General features: G+C 36.1%; 1 protein-coding gene across 1 annotated transcript; it reads right to left on the bottom strand.

Annotated features, from left to right (window-relative positions):
* Positions 1-2,596: 2,596 nt before the first annotated feature.
* LOC113051047 (feline leukemia virus subgroup C receptor-related protein 1) lies at positions 2,597-9,033 on the bottom strand. Its single transcript, XM_026214662.1, has 10 exons — positions 8,003-9,033; positions 6,963-7,107; positions 6,405-6,545; positions 5,904-5,971; positions 5,210-5,313; positions 4,663-4,773; positions 4,007-4,112; positions 3,607-3,718; positions 3,456-3,520; positions 2,597-2,776 (listed from the first exon to the last, which is right to left on the bottom strand). Exons 1-10 carry the CDS (start codon positions 8,645-8,647, stop codon positions 2,693-2,695), a joined length of 1,581 nt encoding a protein of 526 aa, XP_026070447.1. The 5' UTR covers positions 8,648-9,033; the 3' UTR covers positions 2,597-2,692.
* Positions 9,034-18,986: the final 9,953 nt, after the last annotated feature.

An 18,986-nucleotide genomic window follows, 5' to 3' on the forward strand; every position in this document is an offset into this window, starting at 1 on the left:
TCAAAGGCTAGGTATTTGGGATTTCATTCGCAAATTCCATGCTGTTTTGTAGATAACCTCAACTTTACGTGTGCTATAGTTATCTATAGTTGTTTTTCGTGTAAACTTTATAGGCCTACTAATCACAAACTGTATGTTCGACGTCATCATGATATTTTAATACATATTTAGTTACTTTCTAAAACGTCATTCAATAAATCTTATTATATATTCCGTTTTTCAAGTGCCCGCAAAAGTGTTGTAGTGGGCCAATGAAAAATTCAGAAAGAAAAAATCTATATCTATATATCTATCTATATATCTATATCTATCTATCTATCTATCTATCTATCTATATACTAAAACTAAAAATTGGCAGAATATTTTATGCAATCATGATATTAATTTCTCAGTATAAATGATTTATCTAAATAAGAAACTACATAGGTGCCATTGCACATTTTAGGATGAAAGTTCTCTGCATGAGAATGATCATAATGATCACATACAACTCTTGCAATATATTTGCGTCTGTATTATTCCACATTTTATTGAACATGTTTTTTTTTTGTTGTTGTTTGTTTTTTAATCACCAAACAGCATAACTTAATTTGAGCAAGAATCTTTTTATTTATTTTACGACAGCAGTGATAAAAAAAACATGACACATTACTTCTTACTTTACAGTGAATTTCCCAGCATCATGTGACAATCATGTAAAACTCAAGTTTGCACAGCTGTCTTCTTTAACCAACAATTATACTAAGTAGAAACAGTACAAATCGAAACCAAAACTTAATACAAAAAATATCCTGATAAAGCAATCTTTTCAATAAATATGCTTCTAAAGCACAAAAAAATAATTCATAAAAGGCAAACCTAGGCTTATAAAATAATAGTGCTTCTTTCTACCACACGTCTGAGGTGTGATATTTTCATTAAACCTCACTAGACCGGTCAGCGACACACTCTTGTAAATGTATCACATTCCTTTTTGAACGAAACATTCTTAAAGTGGTACACATGCTGACAGATTGATTTGTGCTCTCTGGAAAAAGACTAAACAAATGTAATGTTATTTTATGTTTTTCAGGTCAAAAAAAGCACTACACATTTGTTTTTAACTCCCAATGACTGCATTAGCTCTTGAACTGACGTCATTCTCTTCAGGGTAAGTGATTTTTCTGAAGCACTCACTTATGTTTTACCCATGCACTGCATTTTTCATAATAGACCATTTTAGTTTACAGAACACTCTTCATTTAATGCATGGATAATCCTAATCAACGTGAATTAATAAAATGGGAATTTATAGCCTTTGTGGAATTATTGCATGTTGAAGATCTGCAATGCAACAGCCAATGTGAGAAATGAACAACAATGTTTCACAATAGCACACAGTCGGAAAGGTCCTTTGAAACAGAATGGTCCTTTGAGAAAAAGCAAACAAACATGCTGTTCCAATCACACTAACAGGATTGTGCATATGGGCATTACAAGCCTCTACAAGCCCTAACATTTGGTCCACAATTCTTGAAATAAATACAAAAGTACAATGCATGTATAATTTACAGACAGACACGTATGCACACGTTTCAGCCTTCATTCGGAGAAATTAATTCACAGCATATTTGTGAACACATCATTATCAGTTGTCACTGAATTTGTTTTTATAACATCATTAAAGCAAAATAAGGAGTTTTCAAGTCATCTCAGGAGAGTCTGTGATCATGTTGTGACGTCTGCTGTGCTTTTGGAGATGTTTAAGTCTTAAAGGTGTCATATGATGCGATTTAAATTTTTCCTTTCTCTTTGGAGTGTCACAAGCTCTTGTGTCAAAAAGCTCTTGTGACTAAAGTGTCAGATCCAAAGAGTTATTATTTTTAAAAGGCTCGTCCACACACCCCTAAAACGGCTTGTTCTAACACGCCCCCACATCTCTATGTGGGAAGATATGCATAGCGCTGGCCAAATGTCGCTGTGTGATTCCTTGTGGAAGCGAAACTACTTTGTTTGGCCTTCGAATAGAAGACAAGACTAGAAATCAGTTGAGTGGAATTTCAACACTGTTACAGAACAATCCAGCTCAAATCAGATGTGTGCTGCGCATTTTATGGAGGACAATGACTGTGTCCTGAACCAGTAGCCTACAATGCATCTGTGGCAAAAAGGCTATTTCTATAAAGTTGGCGATTCACAGCCTGTAAGCACATATTTTATATTTAAATTAATACGAATGATTATTCAAACGCGAGTTAATGAGATATTCGTCTTATAAACGTGCCTTACACTCCCTCTGGCGTGAAATATACCAATATCCCAAGTTATTCAGTTACTCCTGACAGTACATTGATTGAACTGCTAAAAGAGAACCGATGATAGGATGTGTACGATCATAGCAGCTGGACTGATTCTGTTAAGTCAGTATGTCAGTATGTTAAGGGGCGTAACATTTCCGTCAGACGCTTGGGGCATTCGGCCAATCACAATGCACTGGATAGCTGGCCAATCAGAGCACACATTGATTTTTTTAGAATAATGAGCTTTGTAAAATCAAAGCGTTTTAGAAGGCAGGGCATAGAGGAGAAACAACAATGTACAGTACATAATATAGAAACAAATGGTTTTTTTTTTAACCTTAAACCGCATAAACACATTGCATTACACCAAATACACAAAATAATGTTCTTTTTAGCAGCATCATATGACCCCTTTAAATTGAAGTCTCACGATGTAAGCTAGAAGACTCTAACTTGACGTTACTGGACACTTTTTCAGAAGGCAGCTCAGTGGGAACCTTCAAGAGAGACAAACACATGTTCAGTTAAGATCTCATTAAGACCTGGAACTTTTTGCGTTTCCCTAAAGACAGCAATAAATTGACAAAAACAATAATCTTGAACAACAGGCTACCGAAATCCAAATAAAATACCGTTCAAAGGTTTGGGGTTGGTGAGATTTATTAATGTTTTTGAAAGAAGTCTCCAGTGCTCACTGAGGCTGCATTTATTTGAGCAAAATATAATCAAAACTATTATATTTGGAATTTGGAATATAATTTAATATAACTGTTTTCTATAGTAATATATTTTAAAAGGTCATTTATTCCTGTGACGATAAAGCTGATTTTTTTTTTAAGCAGCCTTTATAAACTCCAGTCTTCAGTGTCATACAATCCTTCAGAAAGAAATCAAAATTCTTGACATTACATTTTAATATTGCAAGGCAAAATGCCAGTTTTCCTGTACCAATGTTCACATTTTTAACAGATTATTTTGGCCTGTTTTCTCAGGCACACAGCATGACTTTTGTCCTTTTTGACTTGGATCTTGCACTAAACTGATTACAATTGCACTGAGATAATCTTCTACTTCACATTATCAAGATTTGCATGGTTGAGCCTCGTTGTGTTTGGCATATTTAGTTCACAAAAGTGACGAAAAGCAACTCTGGAAATAAAAATGAGGTGGACTTACTGCTAGTCCTTTGTTTATATTGCTCACATTGACGTCATTTCTTTTGAGGTCTGATTTAATCAGAGCTGTAGAAACAACACAGAAGTTTCTTAATGCTCTTCACTAACAATACTGATTAATGAGAGAAATGCCTGTAAATAGGAATATGAACCTGTTAGAACGATGCCAATGAGGATCCAAGCACACAAGAAAATGTTTCCACTGAGTGGGCTATATTCTGCGGTAAGGTGCCCTTGGATGAGAGTAAAAATGATGCCGAACACCTAAGATTAAAGACAGCAGTGTGAGACAGAAATATGCAAGGAACAATGACTTTTCAAGAAAAATCTAAACCTATTCTTCAAAATATTGGATACATAGAGAAAAAAATATTATGGTTAGAGGCTGTGTGTGTGCACTTGGATTGGTTAAATGCAGAGCACCAATTCCGAGTATGGGATAAATGTCACAGCTTTCAATTTCAATTTCAACTTTCCAGGCAGGCTGTTTGGAAATGTTCACCTGACAGCTATAACAACGAAACAAGTCAGGAATGAGCAGGTCATACATACCTGTGCAAATGCATTCAGAAGACCAGATGACGTGCCTTCCGACTCAGGGTATGTGATTTCAACACCAAATTCGAAGCCAATGGGAAGGTAACCAGTCATAAAAAAACTTTCGAAAAGAATTGTAGTTACATGAGTCATATACACCTACCTGGCAATGAAAACTATTTTAATGTGTGGAGCTAATGTACGGCATGCACAAACAGGATTAAGTGAACCAAACAACAATGGAGAAGCAAAACCTGACCAGTGACCACTTTTGTTTTTACACAAAGAACTGTGCCATTGGGCTGTTCACAAGAGTCTTAAAACCCATGCTTTTGATCAATACAAAATAAATACATATGCGTAAATAAAAGTGTGGGTGCATTTGTATATACTTGATAAACAGAAAATTCAAAAGAATGAGATTTATTTGAAATAGATTGTTTTAAATGTACTTGAAATATAAGTTTTGTAACTTTAACATTATAAATGTCTTTACTGTCACTGAATTGATCAAATTAATGCATCATTGCTGAATAAAAGTATTTATTTCATTAAAAAAAACTTTAATGTGTATGTAATTTATGTATATATTTTTTATTTAATTTATATATATTACTTTAAATATATTCAGAAAATCAGAAAAATGTGTGTGTGTGAGTATATATATTTACCCTAGGGCACCAGCAGTAAAAAAGATAACAAGCAGATTGTTCAAGTTCAGCGTGAATGTGAACACCACCATTCCAACGAAGGATAGGATGTAGACGATCAGTGTAGTCAATCTAAATGATACAAGGAAAAATGCTAAACTTTTACAAGCTGCTTTTCCCAGATCTGATCAATAAAAAACAGTAAATGAATCAAATTAAGTGATAAGGGTTAATCAAGCGTATTAAATCTGAGTAAAGGTTTGGTCACATTTATCAGTCGTTCTTTCAATAAGAATCCAAAAGAATCTGGAACTTCACAGGAGGATGGGCACTTCACAAAGAGTTCTAGCTGGTCACGCAAATTCACCAGTTTGACCAACAGAAAGCTGCTTGGTTTGAAAGTGTTTGGTAATAAAATAAATATACTCAACCTCATTAGCAGCTAATCATCAAAATCCGACACTAATATGACTGCCGGAGTTAAATACTTTTAAGCCATTTCAATTAAATTAAAATCAAAATATTTGAGGATAATAATATACGTATACGGTTTGGCAGATATACATACTTATAGGTTTTAGTACGATCCAACCAGATTCCACACAGTATGGAGCCAAACATTCCAGCCACCACCAAAGTCAAGCCGATTCTCCCTGTGTTTAGCTCCTCACCCTAAAGAAAGAGTTTAAATTAGCATTTCAGTCATATTTAAACATGCTAGTAATGCTGTCCTCAAGTGAGCTTTGGTTTCAGGATTTTAGGATTAAAAGCTCACAAAAGCAAGTTCAAAGAACGTCAAGAAAACCCTTCGCGATCATTTGTTTATAATTACAACTAAGGGTATTCATATAAGGGATTTGTTGCAACCAAGCCCAGAATGTGTTCTGACCTTGCTCTACAACACTTTTGATTAACGTTCATTCTTTTGTCAGGGACACCTCTTTCAAATGGATCTCACAAGTGTTATGCACGGTAAGAAATATCACATGGTGTGTGATCACTAAACTTAAGCCTTGTGGGAAAGCCTGCAGAAAATTCGACACATCAAACTTGTTGAGAATGTACAGAGTGCTTGTCTCTTCATTCGGACTGTTGTGAGTAGCAGGCATGCATGAAAAGCGGCTAATGAACTGCAAGAGTCTGGACAATAAATCGCTGACCGGCCGTCCATTCCCGGCAAACATTACCCAAGTGCGCCCGAGATAGACTCCTACACACATCCACATGGCATTTTCATGCTAAGTTTATCGAAAATCACTTACCGGATAATAAGTAATCATCATTTGATTGAGAAGTGTAGATACAGAGTAAAATGATCCGGTCATGATTCCTAAAAACAATATCAAATATTTAATAAACGATATTGAAAAAAAAGATTTGACAGTGTTTGCTGAAGTGCAGAACTTTCTACATAATAAAATTGAAATTGTAGCATTAGAGCTGGGTTTATACTGCATTATCACTGTTGATAAGTTAATGTTAATAACTCATATACATTACAAAATAATCATCTCATAATGAATAGTGTATGGTGCGTGAAAGCACAGGAACATATTAAGATTGGATTAAAGTAACAGTTAACCCCAACATATTAATAATCACTCATTTGGTTTGTAATTATTGCCAAAAGCTAATGCAAATAATTACTTTTAGTTGTCCAAAAACACTTTTGATTTTAATTTCACAGTAATTTTAACAACGACATATGTTTGAGTGAAAGGAGACCAAATTTTAATTTTGTATTAAATAATTGTGTTTCTGACCATAGCTGATGAGGAGCAGAACAAAGGGCTTGTTCTTGAAGAGGTTGATGATTGATTTCTTGTATGAATAGTCTTCAGCTGGACCGGTGGAGAGAACAGCTTGTGCTTTGCTGGGTGGGAGTGGAGGTCTGTCCTTGATGACTGAGAAAACGAATGAGAGAGACATACATGAACTTCTAATTCTAATAATCAAACTACTGAACATGTCTACTGCTGCTGTGAGGATTTACATACTTGTATTCATTTTGATACTCTTTGAAAAATATTAATCAATGTTGCATACAACTATCTTGCTTGTGTTTATAAAACAGCTCTTTCCTATATTCTGATGACCGATTACATCTTTAAATGTAAATATCATGTGCAAGGTGTTTGGTACAACTTGTTTGTGTATTGTGAACTATAATGGCATTAAAACATGGACAAGACTGGATGATTTGTTTAGACCAAGCATTAATGCATGCATTAGATGCAGTTAAATCTTAATGGCCTGCCTCTTGCTTTCAAATGCTGAAAAAAAAAGTTGTAACCATGTGAAATGTAAATACTAGTTATTACCAAATATTGTTAGAAGGAATAACAGAGTTGAAACTCCAGCTGTTCCATAGAACATTATGCTGATGTTGTGGCCCATGAGGTCTTTGTCACCAGCTGTGTTGGGAACCAGTACAGGTGGGAGCAGGAAACCTATGGCTACACCAAGCTGAAGGGAAATAAGACCATATTACACAAAGTCTCATGAACATATCAGTATATAAAATAATAAAACACAAGACCCTATAAGAATAATAAATGCAAACTGTTAAAAATTTCAGGCCACACTTTTAGTTATAGTGTTCATTTTACTGTGTATTCAAATGCTTAGCACCCTTACAAAAATGTACCATGGTCACCATAGTTCCCGCCAAAATATTAACATACAACAGAAGTCAATGGAAACCAAAATTGCTTTGTAACAAAATTTCTTCAAAATATCTTCTATTGTGTTCCACAAAAGAATGAAAGAAAGTCATACAGGTTTGGAATGGCAATTTGCATTTTTGGGTAAGCTATATCTTTAAAATAATAATGTTATTTTATAAGAAATAACTCCTAATAGACTTCTTTATCTCTTACAGTAATACAATTATTTTGTAATGCTACACATTAATGATAGATTATCTTGGCTGTCTCATAAAATTATTTTATATTAAAATAAAAAAAATTTTGCTAATAAAATTGATGATAGAATATCTTGTTATAAAATAATAATAAATGATAATAAAAATAGTTGACTAGACTATCAACTTGAACCAGCTGAATGCTCAAAAGATCTGTTTAGAGCAAAAGACCTGTTTGAATCCAGTTGGATTTTCAAGCTTTTATTTTAGTGGAAACTATGATATTTTTATGAAATAATGGCGAAAGCATGGCATTTTTTCTTCTTTTGAAGGGGAATTGCTACTTAACAAAATAATGTTAAATTATTTCATAATGCTGACCTGACTTCAGCTATACGGAATTTTAAATACAAAAGCAAGTGACATTCGTAATATGTCAAACGTAAAGTAATATTTAACCAAATTCTTCGCTAATGGCATGTAATTTACAGGTCACACCTGGTTGCCCAACACCGCTGTGGCACAGGCCGTGGAAACTTCTCTCGGGCCGAACCAAACCGAGGCGATTCTGGAGGGGAGGCCGAGGATGAACACCTGAGCCACAGAGCATATGACCTGCGCGGTCATGGTGACCCAGAACAGGCCGGGTCCCACACTGGCGCACTTTACCCACGCGCCCAGGGCATTCAGACCGGCCCCCAACAACGCAGTCATCCTCAGACCCCTCTTATCCAACAGCCACGTCGCGGGGAAGATTAAAGGTACATACGCGACCATATAGACAATAGAGAGCCAGTCAATATCGCTGCTTGATACGTTATAATAGTCCATGAAGATGTTGGTGATGATGCTGTACTGGATCCACTGAAAGGCGTTGACGAGCGAATAAAGGCTGAACACCGCGATAACGGCAAACCGCGTCCAGTAGAGCTTCGTCTCCAGCGTTTCGTTCTTCTGTTCACCGGGCAACATTGCATCTTTTTCGTCCGGAGGTGGAAGCTCCATTTCCAGCACCTGTGGATCCAGCGTTATATGGACCGATCCATTGGTAAGCTCCTTGTAGGCGCTGTCCTCGTTTGTATTTCCTTCATGTGTGCTGTCAGGCAGAACATGCTGCTCTTGAAGTAACTCACCTGCCACCATTTCGACTAAATTAACACCCGCCACTTAGACATATACGAGAATAGTTCAAATTGGACTAGATGCGTAGGCTAATTCTCTTCCGGTTGCGGTAAGCGTATGATACAAAGAGATGATGGTGATGATCCAGTGGCTAATAACGCAAATAAGACACTGTAACTGCAATTTATCTGTTTGAATTAAGGCCACTTTCCCGATCACTACCGGCTTCAGCAGCATGTGAGTGATGATGGCGTGATGTGCACATCCTCTTCGGATTTGCTTATTCCGCTCTACGTCGAGGTCTACTGTAAGTGGATTTATAGGCTTGGCAAGGACCAATGAGACTGCAGATGGGGCGGGGCAAGTGTGCGAGCGAGCCCTACAGTACAGCACATCTCCAATAGTCTACACTGCTTAGTAGACTCGGAACAATGCGAGCTGCGTTGAATGGCGCTCCAGTCACTTTTTTTCTTTTCCCCATATATAAGAAAAAGGATTTTAATAAAAAATTTTTTTAACCAAATATCTTTCATTTTATAAATTATACACACACTTTATATATAGGATAAACATTGTGTAACAATCTAAAAACAAAAAAAGCACTGAAAACTTAAAATGTGTCTTTTTTTTTTTCTTTTTCTGGTAGCTGACTCATGTTCTTGAATATTTTTTTTTCTTTATTCCAAATTATTAAAATATTATAATATATGTCAGGGTGAAATCAGTGTATGATATGTTCAGTCTGGGCTTGGTGGAAATGTTGGAGACTTTTACAAAATCCTATGTCTGAGTTAATGTGATAATGTGAGGCTAGATTACACGTTTAATGTAATTTGTAAACACATTTACTGAAATTGACAAAGCTGTTTCAGCAAAGCTACATTTTAAAGACGTGTTAGAGTGAGATCAATTAGGCCTACTTTGAATTAATTTTACTGACAACCCTAGTTTAAACATAAAAAAAAAAGATATTGATTTAAGTTATGTGAGTTATGGTTCAAGGATATGTTGTTTAGGGCTAGTGTCAATATTTTATATTCTACCAATGGTAATACTGTGCTAAATTATAACATTTGTCAAGGAGCGGCCTTGGAGCTTCTGTTTATGATTACTACCAAAGACTACTTTGCTACTATTTGTTGAATTTGTCTATAATGCAGAACATTGACTGTAAAACATGTATTTTAAGTATTGAAGTGTCATATGTTGAATTTTGATCTTTGGATAGGGTCACTGGGTTTGTATGGGCTATTTTTGATTGGCTTTTGGGATGGTTTTGTTACACAGAGCTGACAACCCTGCAATATAGCCTACAGTTTATATAAACTTCCTGTGACATATATTAATGGCAGGCTACATGTGTGGTTAGCATAGTTACAGCTTTTTAAACATTAAGGACAGAAATGGCCACATGCTAATTCGACTTAAAGAGGTACATATGATTAGTAACATGTCAAAATCAAAGCAAAACCAACTGTACAAGTTGAATATGCAGAGAGAGTTGTGATGTCACGTGGAGTAATAAACCAATCTGGCCATAGAACAGTGGATTATTTCATATTTTTGTGCTCTCACTGTCATAGTTAAAGGGATAGTTCACCCAAAAATGAAAATGTTATGTTTATCTGCTTACCCCCAGGACATCAAGGATGTAGGTGACTTTGTTTCTTCAGTAGAACACAAACCAAGATTTTTAGCTCAAACCATTGCAGTCTATCAGTCTTATGAAAAATACAATTAAAAAATATAGACTGCAACAGTTTGAGCTAAAAATCTTGGTTTGTGTTTTACTGAAGAAACAAAGTCACCTACATCTTGGATGCCCTGGGGGTAAGCAGATAAACAAAAATTTAAAAATTTTCTGTGAACGATCCCTTTAATTATCATCATAAAGTAATAAATAATTATAAGTAATACAGACAATGACCCTATTCCACATCGCATGCCATTTATGTTAGCACATTCTTTACTTATGAATGAACTGAAAATTTTATTTAAACATGGAAGTTTAACATATATTTTGTTTTCATTAATATAATGATACTGTATTTTAAATGCAAAGAGCAAAATAAATCAGACAGATTCAATTGCCTCGAGACATAGTCTCCAGCCTCGGGAACTGACAAACATATAAGTCCAAACCTGTTATAATATTATAATATAAGAAAATAACATGTAAGATTTCCTGTATGACTGAGATGTTTTGAAGCTCATTCTGTGTTTTTCTTCATAAATGACCTGGGAAACATAATGATCTGTTGTGAACACACTGCAAAGGTTAAATGAGAATCCTTATCCAACCTGCTCGTTTTTGCTGACAGCAGGCAGAGAGGAGAAGTAGAATCAAGCTTGAACCCCATCCATAGCAACCGATGGCTTCCCAGCTAAATTTTGCAATAATACTTGTCGTATCCCTAAAGACATAAAAGAGGAATTATGCAAGAAATTCAGCTGTGACTGCAAAGGTCACACAGACACAGTGATTTGCTAGCTCTTACCTAGTTCTTTCATTGTGGCTATGGCAATCTTGGCTGCTGACACGGGAATGTACACTCCTTTAAGATAAAGAATAGACTGAGTTATGAGCTTAAAAGAAACTACAAAAAGAACAGTTAGTTCAGTGTACAATATATTCTGATATGCAAATTAATTTGCAAACCATGTAACCATTTCTGAGCTGCTTGTATGATTTCTTGTAACTTTCTAGAAAAAAGTAAGAACTCACACTGGCAAATTAAGATCTTTAGATATTCCAAGTTGTTTTATAAATAATTTTATCTGTTCATCACACTCCTGAATAGTATTTGCAAACCAGTAAATAAAAGTCAACACTAATCTGTGGAGAGAAAAAAAAAATTGTAGGCACAGATCACATTATGTAACAAGTAAATGAATACAATAGAGTACAAGTGAGACTCAAAATTTAAAATTTCACAGTTGCAACTAATGCTACCTTGGGAATTTGCTAAGAACTTCTTTACGTTTTCTCACTTCGTTTAATTCATTTCTCATTCCTTATAATTATTTCTCTACTTGTGTTGGGTCATTTCATTTTACATAATATTATATAATATTGTAAAAATCCCCAGCAGTGTCTGTTGAAAATTGTCCAAAAAAGATATTTTGTTATTTTATATTCACCTGAATCTTGACACTATGCAAGTCTTGCCCTGATCCTTGAAGGGGATGAATGTCAAAACAAGAGAACACAAATCCATGCTAGCTATATCAAAAACATTTAATATTAGTAAAGCTGCATGTGTCCATTGCTGTGTAAGCATATGTGGTGCGTGTGCAACTGGAATACTGTTATTCTAAACGCAGCGAGTTTTCTCATCCAAAGATTTTGTTGACACATGAGAGGTTATGTTTAACTTACATTTTTGACAGCTGAATAACTTTCTCAAACTGGATCCCTCAGTAACTGCCACAAGAAATTTCACTCCAGCCTAAAATTGCATTCATGAAACAGAAGAGGTCATCATTGCAACCTCTGGGTGAGTCAACTTTTATTGTTTATCGGATTTTTTTTTAGGCTTGCCAAAGCTAGCCCTCAGAAGTACATAATCTACGTCTTAGTGAAAACCATGCAAATAATTGAATGTAAATACTACTGTAGGTTATGTAACAATTCACTGTGTTTTCTGTTTGGTGTGACAGTAAACCCTATCTGCATATATATATATATATATATATATATATATATATATATAGAGAGAGAGAGAGAGAGAGAGAGAGAGAGAGAGAGAGAGAGAGAGAGAGAGAGAGAGAGAGAGAGAGAGAGAGAGAGAGAGAGAGAGAGAGAGAGCATCACAGTCCCGTCCACAGCTGGTGCCGGAAGTAAAAATTCAATGCAATTTTTGCATTGACATTTGGGGTATAAGCCATAAAAATGTAACCGTACATGGTAGACTTAAAACCAGCTACGGCTGTACTAAGCGATAGTATATGCTCATATGAACGCAAAAGGATCATGGGGCACTAACCTTGTTTTGATATAAATGTATTTTATTAGCGATGTCTTGGCTAAGTACTTCATTACCCAAAATCCTGAACAATCCCACAATCCCACAGTGATGCATCTGATTGGTGGAGCTCGTGTAACCGTCTGGTTAAATCCCGCAAAGGTCCGTGAAGACTGAAGATCATTAATAAAAAAATAAAATAAAATAAAAACCTGCGTTGTGTTTTTGCACGGTAGACTTATCAGTCTTATCATGATCTCCTTGGCTGCCATTTGAGTTTTGCAGGGAGGTTGGTAATTTAGCTAGGCTATTGTAGCCTTCATATGGTATGAGTCATATCAAGCATTTTATAATACCACTGTCAAAACAATTTTTAGCCTAGGCATACCTTTTTGTGCATTTACTGAACATTTGTGTAATAGCCAACGACATGTGTTGATGACTGAGTGGTGATTGCAGTCAGGTACAAAGTACTGCACCAAGTTGCTGACGTTACTTTCACACACGCACACAATATATAAAATACACGATGATAAATATAAAAATCAATACACAATACCTATATAAAACACTATTTATTTACATGATTGTAAATTCACTACATTCACTATATAAAATATAATCCACTGGAGAAAAAGTTTGCACGGTTATATGGTTCGCGGTTGTGTGGCTTCAGTCGAATTCAATGAGGCGCGGTGGTTTATGGGATGAGTAGTTCCTGCGCTCAAAATGAAAATACGTACACAGTCTTGTACCCAGTGGCGGCTCTACACATATTTCAGTAGGGGGGCCAAGTAGGAGCCAGTGTTTAACCAGAGGGGCACATTAAAAATGGCAACATATTTTATTTAAATGTAATGCAAATAAATACAAAAAGTAGTTCTTGAAAAAATCTACACAGTAATTTTACACAATCTAAACATGTTAATAAAAACAAATTACTATTAGTACTCTTTTAAAATTCAATCCGAAAATCATACATTTCACAATTTAATATTTATGAATCTCAAGAATTCAGAAGTGTATATATTTATAATGTTTACACTACACTACACAGAAATAATATACAATTAAATTATGCTTATTTTAAATGTATTGTGCAGGCTAAAAATATAATAACCTTTTAATAATCTTTCAGTGCGCAAAACCATGATAATATGAAACGCTTCAAAACTGAGCTAACAAAGTGATTTTAAGCATAGTCAAATCCATGTTGAAGTGTTCAATGGATTTTTGTTGCAGTGTGTCGCATGGCCATGTACTTACACTCTGAATTTAACTGACACAATGATCGGAAATGTTTGCTTTTCTGCAGATCAAGAAAAAAATTACTATGAAATTAGAGCTCTCTTTCAGAGAGAGATAATACCAATTCCTTACATAATACCTAATTGGAATAGCATTGTGGAGAATATACCTTGGGAGAAAGTATGGACCTTGCCTCATAGATATCTGCTTACCAACAAAGTAAAAGAAATAACATTTAAGTTAATTCACAAATGTTACCCAACTAAAGTTAGACATTGACGTGAGTTGCTGTTTTTGTCATTCTTCTGAAGAAGTCTTCATTCATTCATTTTGGCAATGCTCCTACACTGAAAAATTTTGGTCAGACTCTTTGGCATTTATTCAGTGTTATTCTGTAAGTGACTTCTCTTTTTGTTTTCATTTGGATTGTTTGACCATTCAAAAGAGAATACTGGAAAATATGACATAATTAATTTATGTTTCCTGTTAGCTAAATTTCACATTAATAAACAAAAGTTTACTGGCTAAAAAACAATTTTTTCTTTATTCAAATTGGACTTGGAAAAGTATGTGGAAACTATACCACATCCCGACTTAAGAGCTCATTCGTGAATCATTTGAGTCAGATTGCGACTTCAGAGGGGGTTCGCGAATCATTTGAGTCAGATCGCTACTTCAGAGATCATTTGAATCATTTGAGTCAGATCGCTACTTCAGAGCGGATTCGCGAATCATTTGAGTCATATCGCGACTTCAGAGCGGGTTCGCGAATCATTTGAGTCATATCGCGACTTCAGAGCGGGTTCGCGAATCATTTGAGTCATCTGAATCATTTGCGTCATTTGAGTCAGATCGCGACTTCAGAGCGTGTTCGCGAATCATTTGAGTCGGATCGCGACTTAAGAGCGCGTTCGCGAATCATTTGAGTCGGATCGCGACTTAAGAGCGGGTTCGCGAATCATTTGAGTCGGATCGCGACTTAAGAGCGGGTTCGCGAATCATTTGAGTCGGATCGCGACTTAAGAGCGGGTTCGCGAATCATTTGAGTCGGATCGCGACTTAAGAGCGGGTTCGCGAATCATCGCGACTTAAGAGCGGGTTCGCGAATCATTTGAGTCATTTGAGTCAGATCGCGACTTCAGAGCGGGTTCGCGAATCATTTGAGTCATTTGAGTCAGATCGCGACTTCAGAGCGGGTTCGCGAATCATTTGAGTCATTTGTACCTTTGACTTTTTTTGGATTTTCTCTAAATTTTTTCACTCGAAATTATATGTTAAATGCTTATGAGTTCAGCCGTAGCTGGTTATCCTCACACATGCTCTAAAACTCTTTAGATAGCCTACGGATTTTCCCGAAAGTCAATGGGAGAAATGAATGGGAAATTTACTTACGGCACCAGAGCTCTCTCGGGCTGTGGGCGGGACTGTGATGCTCTATAATCCAAATTCTACCCCTTAGCCCTTCCCCTTTCCCCTACCCCTCCGTTTCGTGATTTTTTGGCATAAATAAAGATTTTTTTAACGAAAATTAATCATTTGTTTTATGTTACATTCATTTCTGAGTTCATGTTAACGGTCATGTGCTCGAATTAATGTTTTAATTTAAATAAAAAAAAATCGCTAATATTTGCTAACGTCATATCAGACTGAATGATAGTGCCATGTCTGATCAGGGCGATAACTGCTGTAGACTTTGATGGGGGCTAATCCCCCCCCCCCCCCCCAATATTTAGAAATCACTAAACCATTTTCTCAAATATTGCCTATTCGAGAGAGAGAGAGAGAGAGAGAGCACCGGCACACAACAAATAACGCATGCAGGGCAGAATTAGGCAAATATCCTCTAATCGTAAAGATACAAAAAAGGGCAATTAAATTCTGGAAACATCTGAAACTCAGTGACCCCCAATCATATCATTATAAAGCCCTTCAATACCAAGAGATGAGCAAAGAAACCAGTCCCCTCCCTCAGCTGATCCAGAGCTTCAGTACTGATGCTCCACTAACATCTACTGATGCTCTGAATCACATCCGAATCAATCAGATTACTGCACAAATCAAACAGAACTACATCACTCACTGGCAAACCCAAACAGATCAACAGAGTAAAATGCGATGCTATCTGACTCTAAAGAGAGAGTACAGTATGGCAGAGTATCTGTACACAGTGTCAGATCAGAAACTGAGGAGCACACTGACCAGATACAGACTCAGCGGACACAAGCTGATGATAAAGACGGGCAGACACAGAAAAACATGGCTGCCAGCGGAGCAGAGACTGTGTTCACACTGTGATCTGAATCAGATGGAAACAGAACTGCACTTCTTAACAGAATGCCCCAAATACACGGACATACGGACAGGGTTCTATGATAAAATACAACAGATCCATCAGACATTTAAAACTCTTCCGTACCAGGAGAAACTGCCGTATCTGTTAGGAGAACACAAGAACTGCTGTGTATTTGCTGCTCAGTATGTGTCTGCCTGTCATGATGTTAGAGAAAACACTCAACCTGCCCTGACCTGATGTTTCCAGCACATGTAGATTATGTTATGCCATATTACTGTGTTGTATTACTTAGATGTATATTTTGCCACTGTAAATCTAATACCATATTCTATTTTATTTTATTTCTAACTTATACATTCACATACAATAATTCACTTTGCACTACATGGTTAATACTTTTTATATATTTGTATTATTACTATTACTCTTTTTCTTTCTGTAAATACATATGTGCACTATTTGTAAGCAGCCCAGCTGCAACTGCTTTGGCAATACAAATGTACAGTTTTTGTCATGCCAATAAAGCTCACCTAAATTGAAATTGAAATTGAAATTGAGAGAGAGAGAGAGAGAGAGAGAGAGAGAGATGGAAGTTTATGTATATATGTGTATTCGCGTCTGTGCGTTTATCTTTTGAGTTTACTTAAAAACAGCGATTGTATCCTCTCGTCTCTGGAGAATATACAGTAATGTAGCAATCCAGTATTTACACAGTATTTAATAAAGTCGTGGGGCAGCGTTGACAAGTTTATTTTCTCCTGGATGTGTGAGCTGCGCGATTTCAGACAAGGGTATGTGTCTGTAAGCAGCACATTAATACAGAACGATAATTAAAGGTTCTAATGCACAACACCAGCATATCTGTGGCGGCTCCTGACACATATCTCTGGGGGGGCAACTGTTCCGATGGCAAAGATAACCGCTTTTATGGGTAAAATTATGATAAAATTCATATAGCAGACTTTACAGCATTACATTGCATTGTTTGATTTGTTTCCCTGTTCCTGGATGGCAACATCAGGCATGAATTGTACAAACTGTACAGTATTTTGAATAGCTATATTAAATGTATCGCAATGGTCTCAAATACACTGAGAAATAAACTTCCACCTTGGCCATCAGGTGACACATTGGCCTCAAGTTTGCCCTCTAAGAGTAAAAAACAACAAAAAAGCAATACTGCTTTACTGCTTTACGATTAAAGACTTTTTATTTCTCATATTAAAACTGTAATTAATCAAATCTTTCTAGAACATATTCAGTATAAATTTGGCTGCCAATATGCAATCAATACAACTATTTAAAATGCGACATTTGGAGAATACAACATATAACATAAACAATGCACTATTTAATAACACACATCACTTGTACTTAAAATTGGCTCGCCTCTCTTTTAAGCAGGCAAAGTGATCAATTACCCTCTCATTAAAATCAGGCATGTTCCTGACAAGTTCCCTCTCCATTGAAAGCATGGCCAATGCATTCAGATGTTCCTGTCCCATTGTATTTCTCAGGAACGTTTTGATTATCTTTACGGTGGAGAAACACCTCTCAGCTTCAGCTGTTGTCATTGGAGTGGTTATGAGAATGTTCAACAGCACCACAGTCTCAGAGAAGGTTTCCTGTAGGTTGTAGCTCTGTAGAACCTGGTACAGAGCCAGTGCACCACAGCAGCCCCTGAAGTCTGGACTTTCATAGATCAGAGAAAGTTCAGTCCTGAGCTTCTCCTTGGTTAGCATGGGGTATGCCCTCACGGTGGTATTCAGAGCCTCTTCAGGGAAAGTTTGCTGGTGCTGGTTAAACAACCCTCTTTCTAGCAGCACGGCACTCACAAGGTGGCTGTTGAAGGAAAACTGGAAAACCTGTCTCTGGCATGGCCCATTGTGTCACAGATCTGTTAAAATTATAAAAGCGCTCAGGGACCAGGAGGGTCACGCAATTGCGAAATAGAGAGGGTAAACCATTTAGGAAATGCGATTGGAGAAGGATTTGGAAATCCGAGGGGGGAAAGAAAATGGAATAACTTTGTTTAATTTATAAAATGGAAAGGTATTTATAATCAAATTTATGAATTGTGTTATTTAATTCTCATTTTAGAAACAGGATTTGAAAAAAAAGCGCAGCATTCAACGAATACACAGTTTGCAATTCCTCTTTAATATTTCAATTTAAAATGTGCAATTACAAAATGCTTTGCGAATTTGATTTCTTTTTGTATTAATTGTTGAATTTGAAATTATATTTCACAATCTTTATTTTTATTTCACAATTAATTACTTATCACAATGATGTAGTGCTTTTTCAATGACTATCCTGGTCCTCCATAGAATACTGTATCTTTGTGAGTATAATGGATAAATAATGGGTGAAGAAAAAAAACAACTGCCATCCATTATTATATCTAACTGTAAAAATAGAGATTGTGATTTTCTATCACTTGGTTCCAGCGCTTGAGTATGTCTACATCATTGGTCAGGAGTGAATGCAGATACCTCTTTAGACAGCATCTGCTTCTCCCGTTCTCCTAAGGCTCTCCTTGAGCCTGTGTTACCTGGTGTTTCTTGCTCCTGCTTTTGAGAGGAGCTTCGGTCTCTGAAGGGAGACAGATCAAAAATGTTAGAATGTGAATGAAACAGTATGTCTTTATCAACAATTTCTGTCTTTTAAAAAAATCAGTCATAGTAAGTAATAGAAATTGTTTTTTGCATCTGCTCTCTGGAAATGGTTTGGGGGGGGGGGGGGTAAATGTTTCTGGACTAGCTTAAATAACTTATGTAAATAAGGTGATGAAACAGCCATAATAATAATAATAATAATAAATGAAACTGAAAATGCAAGTGACTAAATTAGT

The sequence above is a fragment of the Carassius auratus genome, chromosome 31, assembly GCF_003368295.1.
Source record: "Carassius auratus strain Wakin chromosome 31, ASM336829v1, whole genome shotgun sequence".
In the NCBI taxonomy this organism is placed as follows: domain Eukaryota; kingdom Metazoa; phylum Chordata; class Actinopteri; order Cypriniformes; family Cyprinidae; genus Carassius; species Carassius auratus.

Bases quoted from the DNA above. Each gene is read 5' to 3' on its own strand.
- LOC113051047 (XM_026214662.1), bottom strand. From the start codon at position 8,647: ATGGTGGCAGGTGAGTTACTTCAAGAGCAGCATGTTCTGCCTGACAGC. The intron at 3,719-4,006 runs GTATGTATGACC...CTTTAATCTTAG, and splicing joins TTCTGAATGCATTTGCACAG to GTGTTCGGCATCATTTTTAC. The intron at 2,777-3,455 runs GTAAGTCCACCT...TCTCTCTTGAAG, and splicing joins ATATAAACAAAGGACTAGCA to GTTCCCACTGAGCTGCCTTC.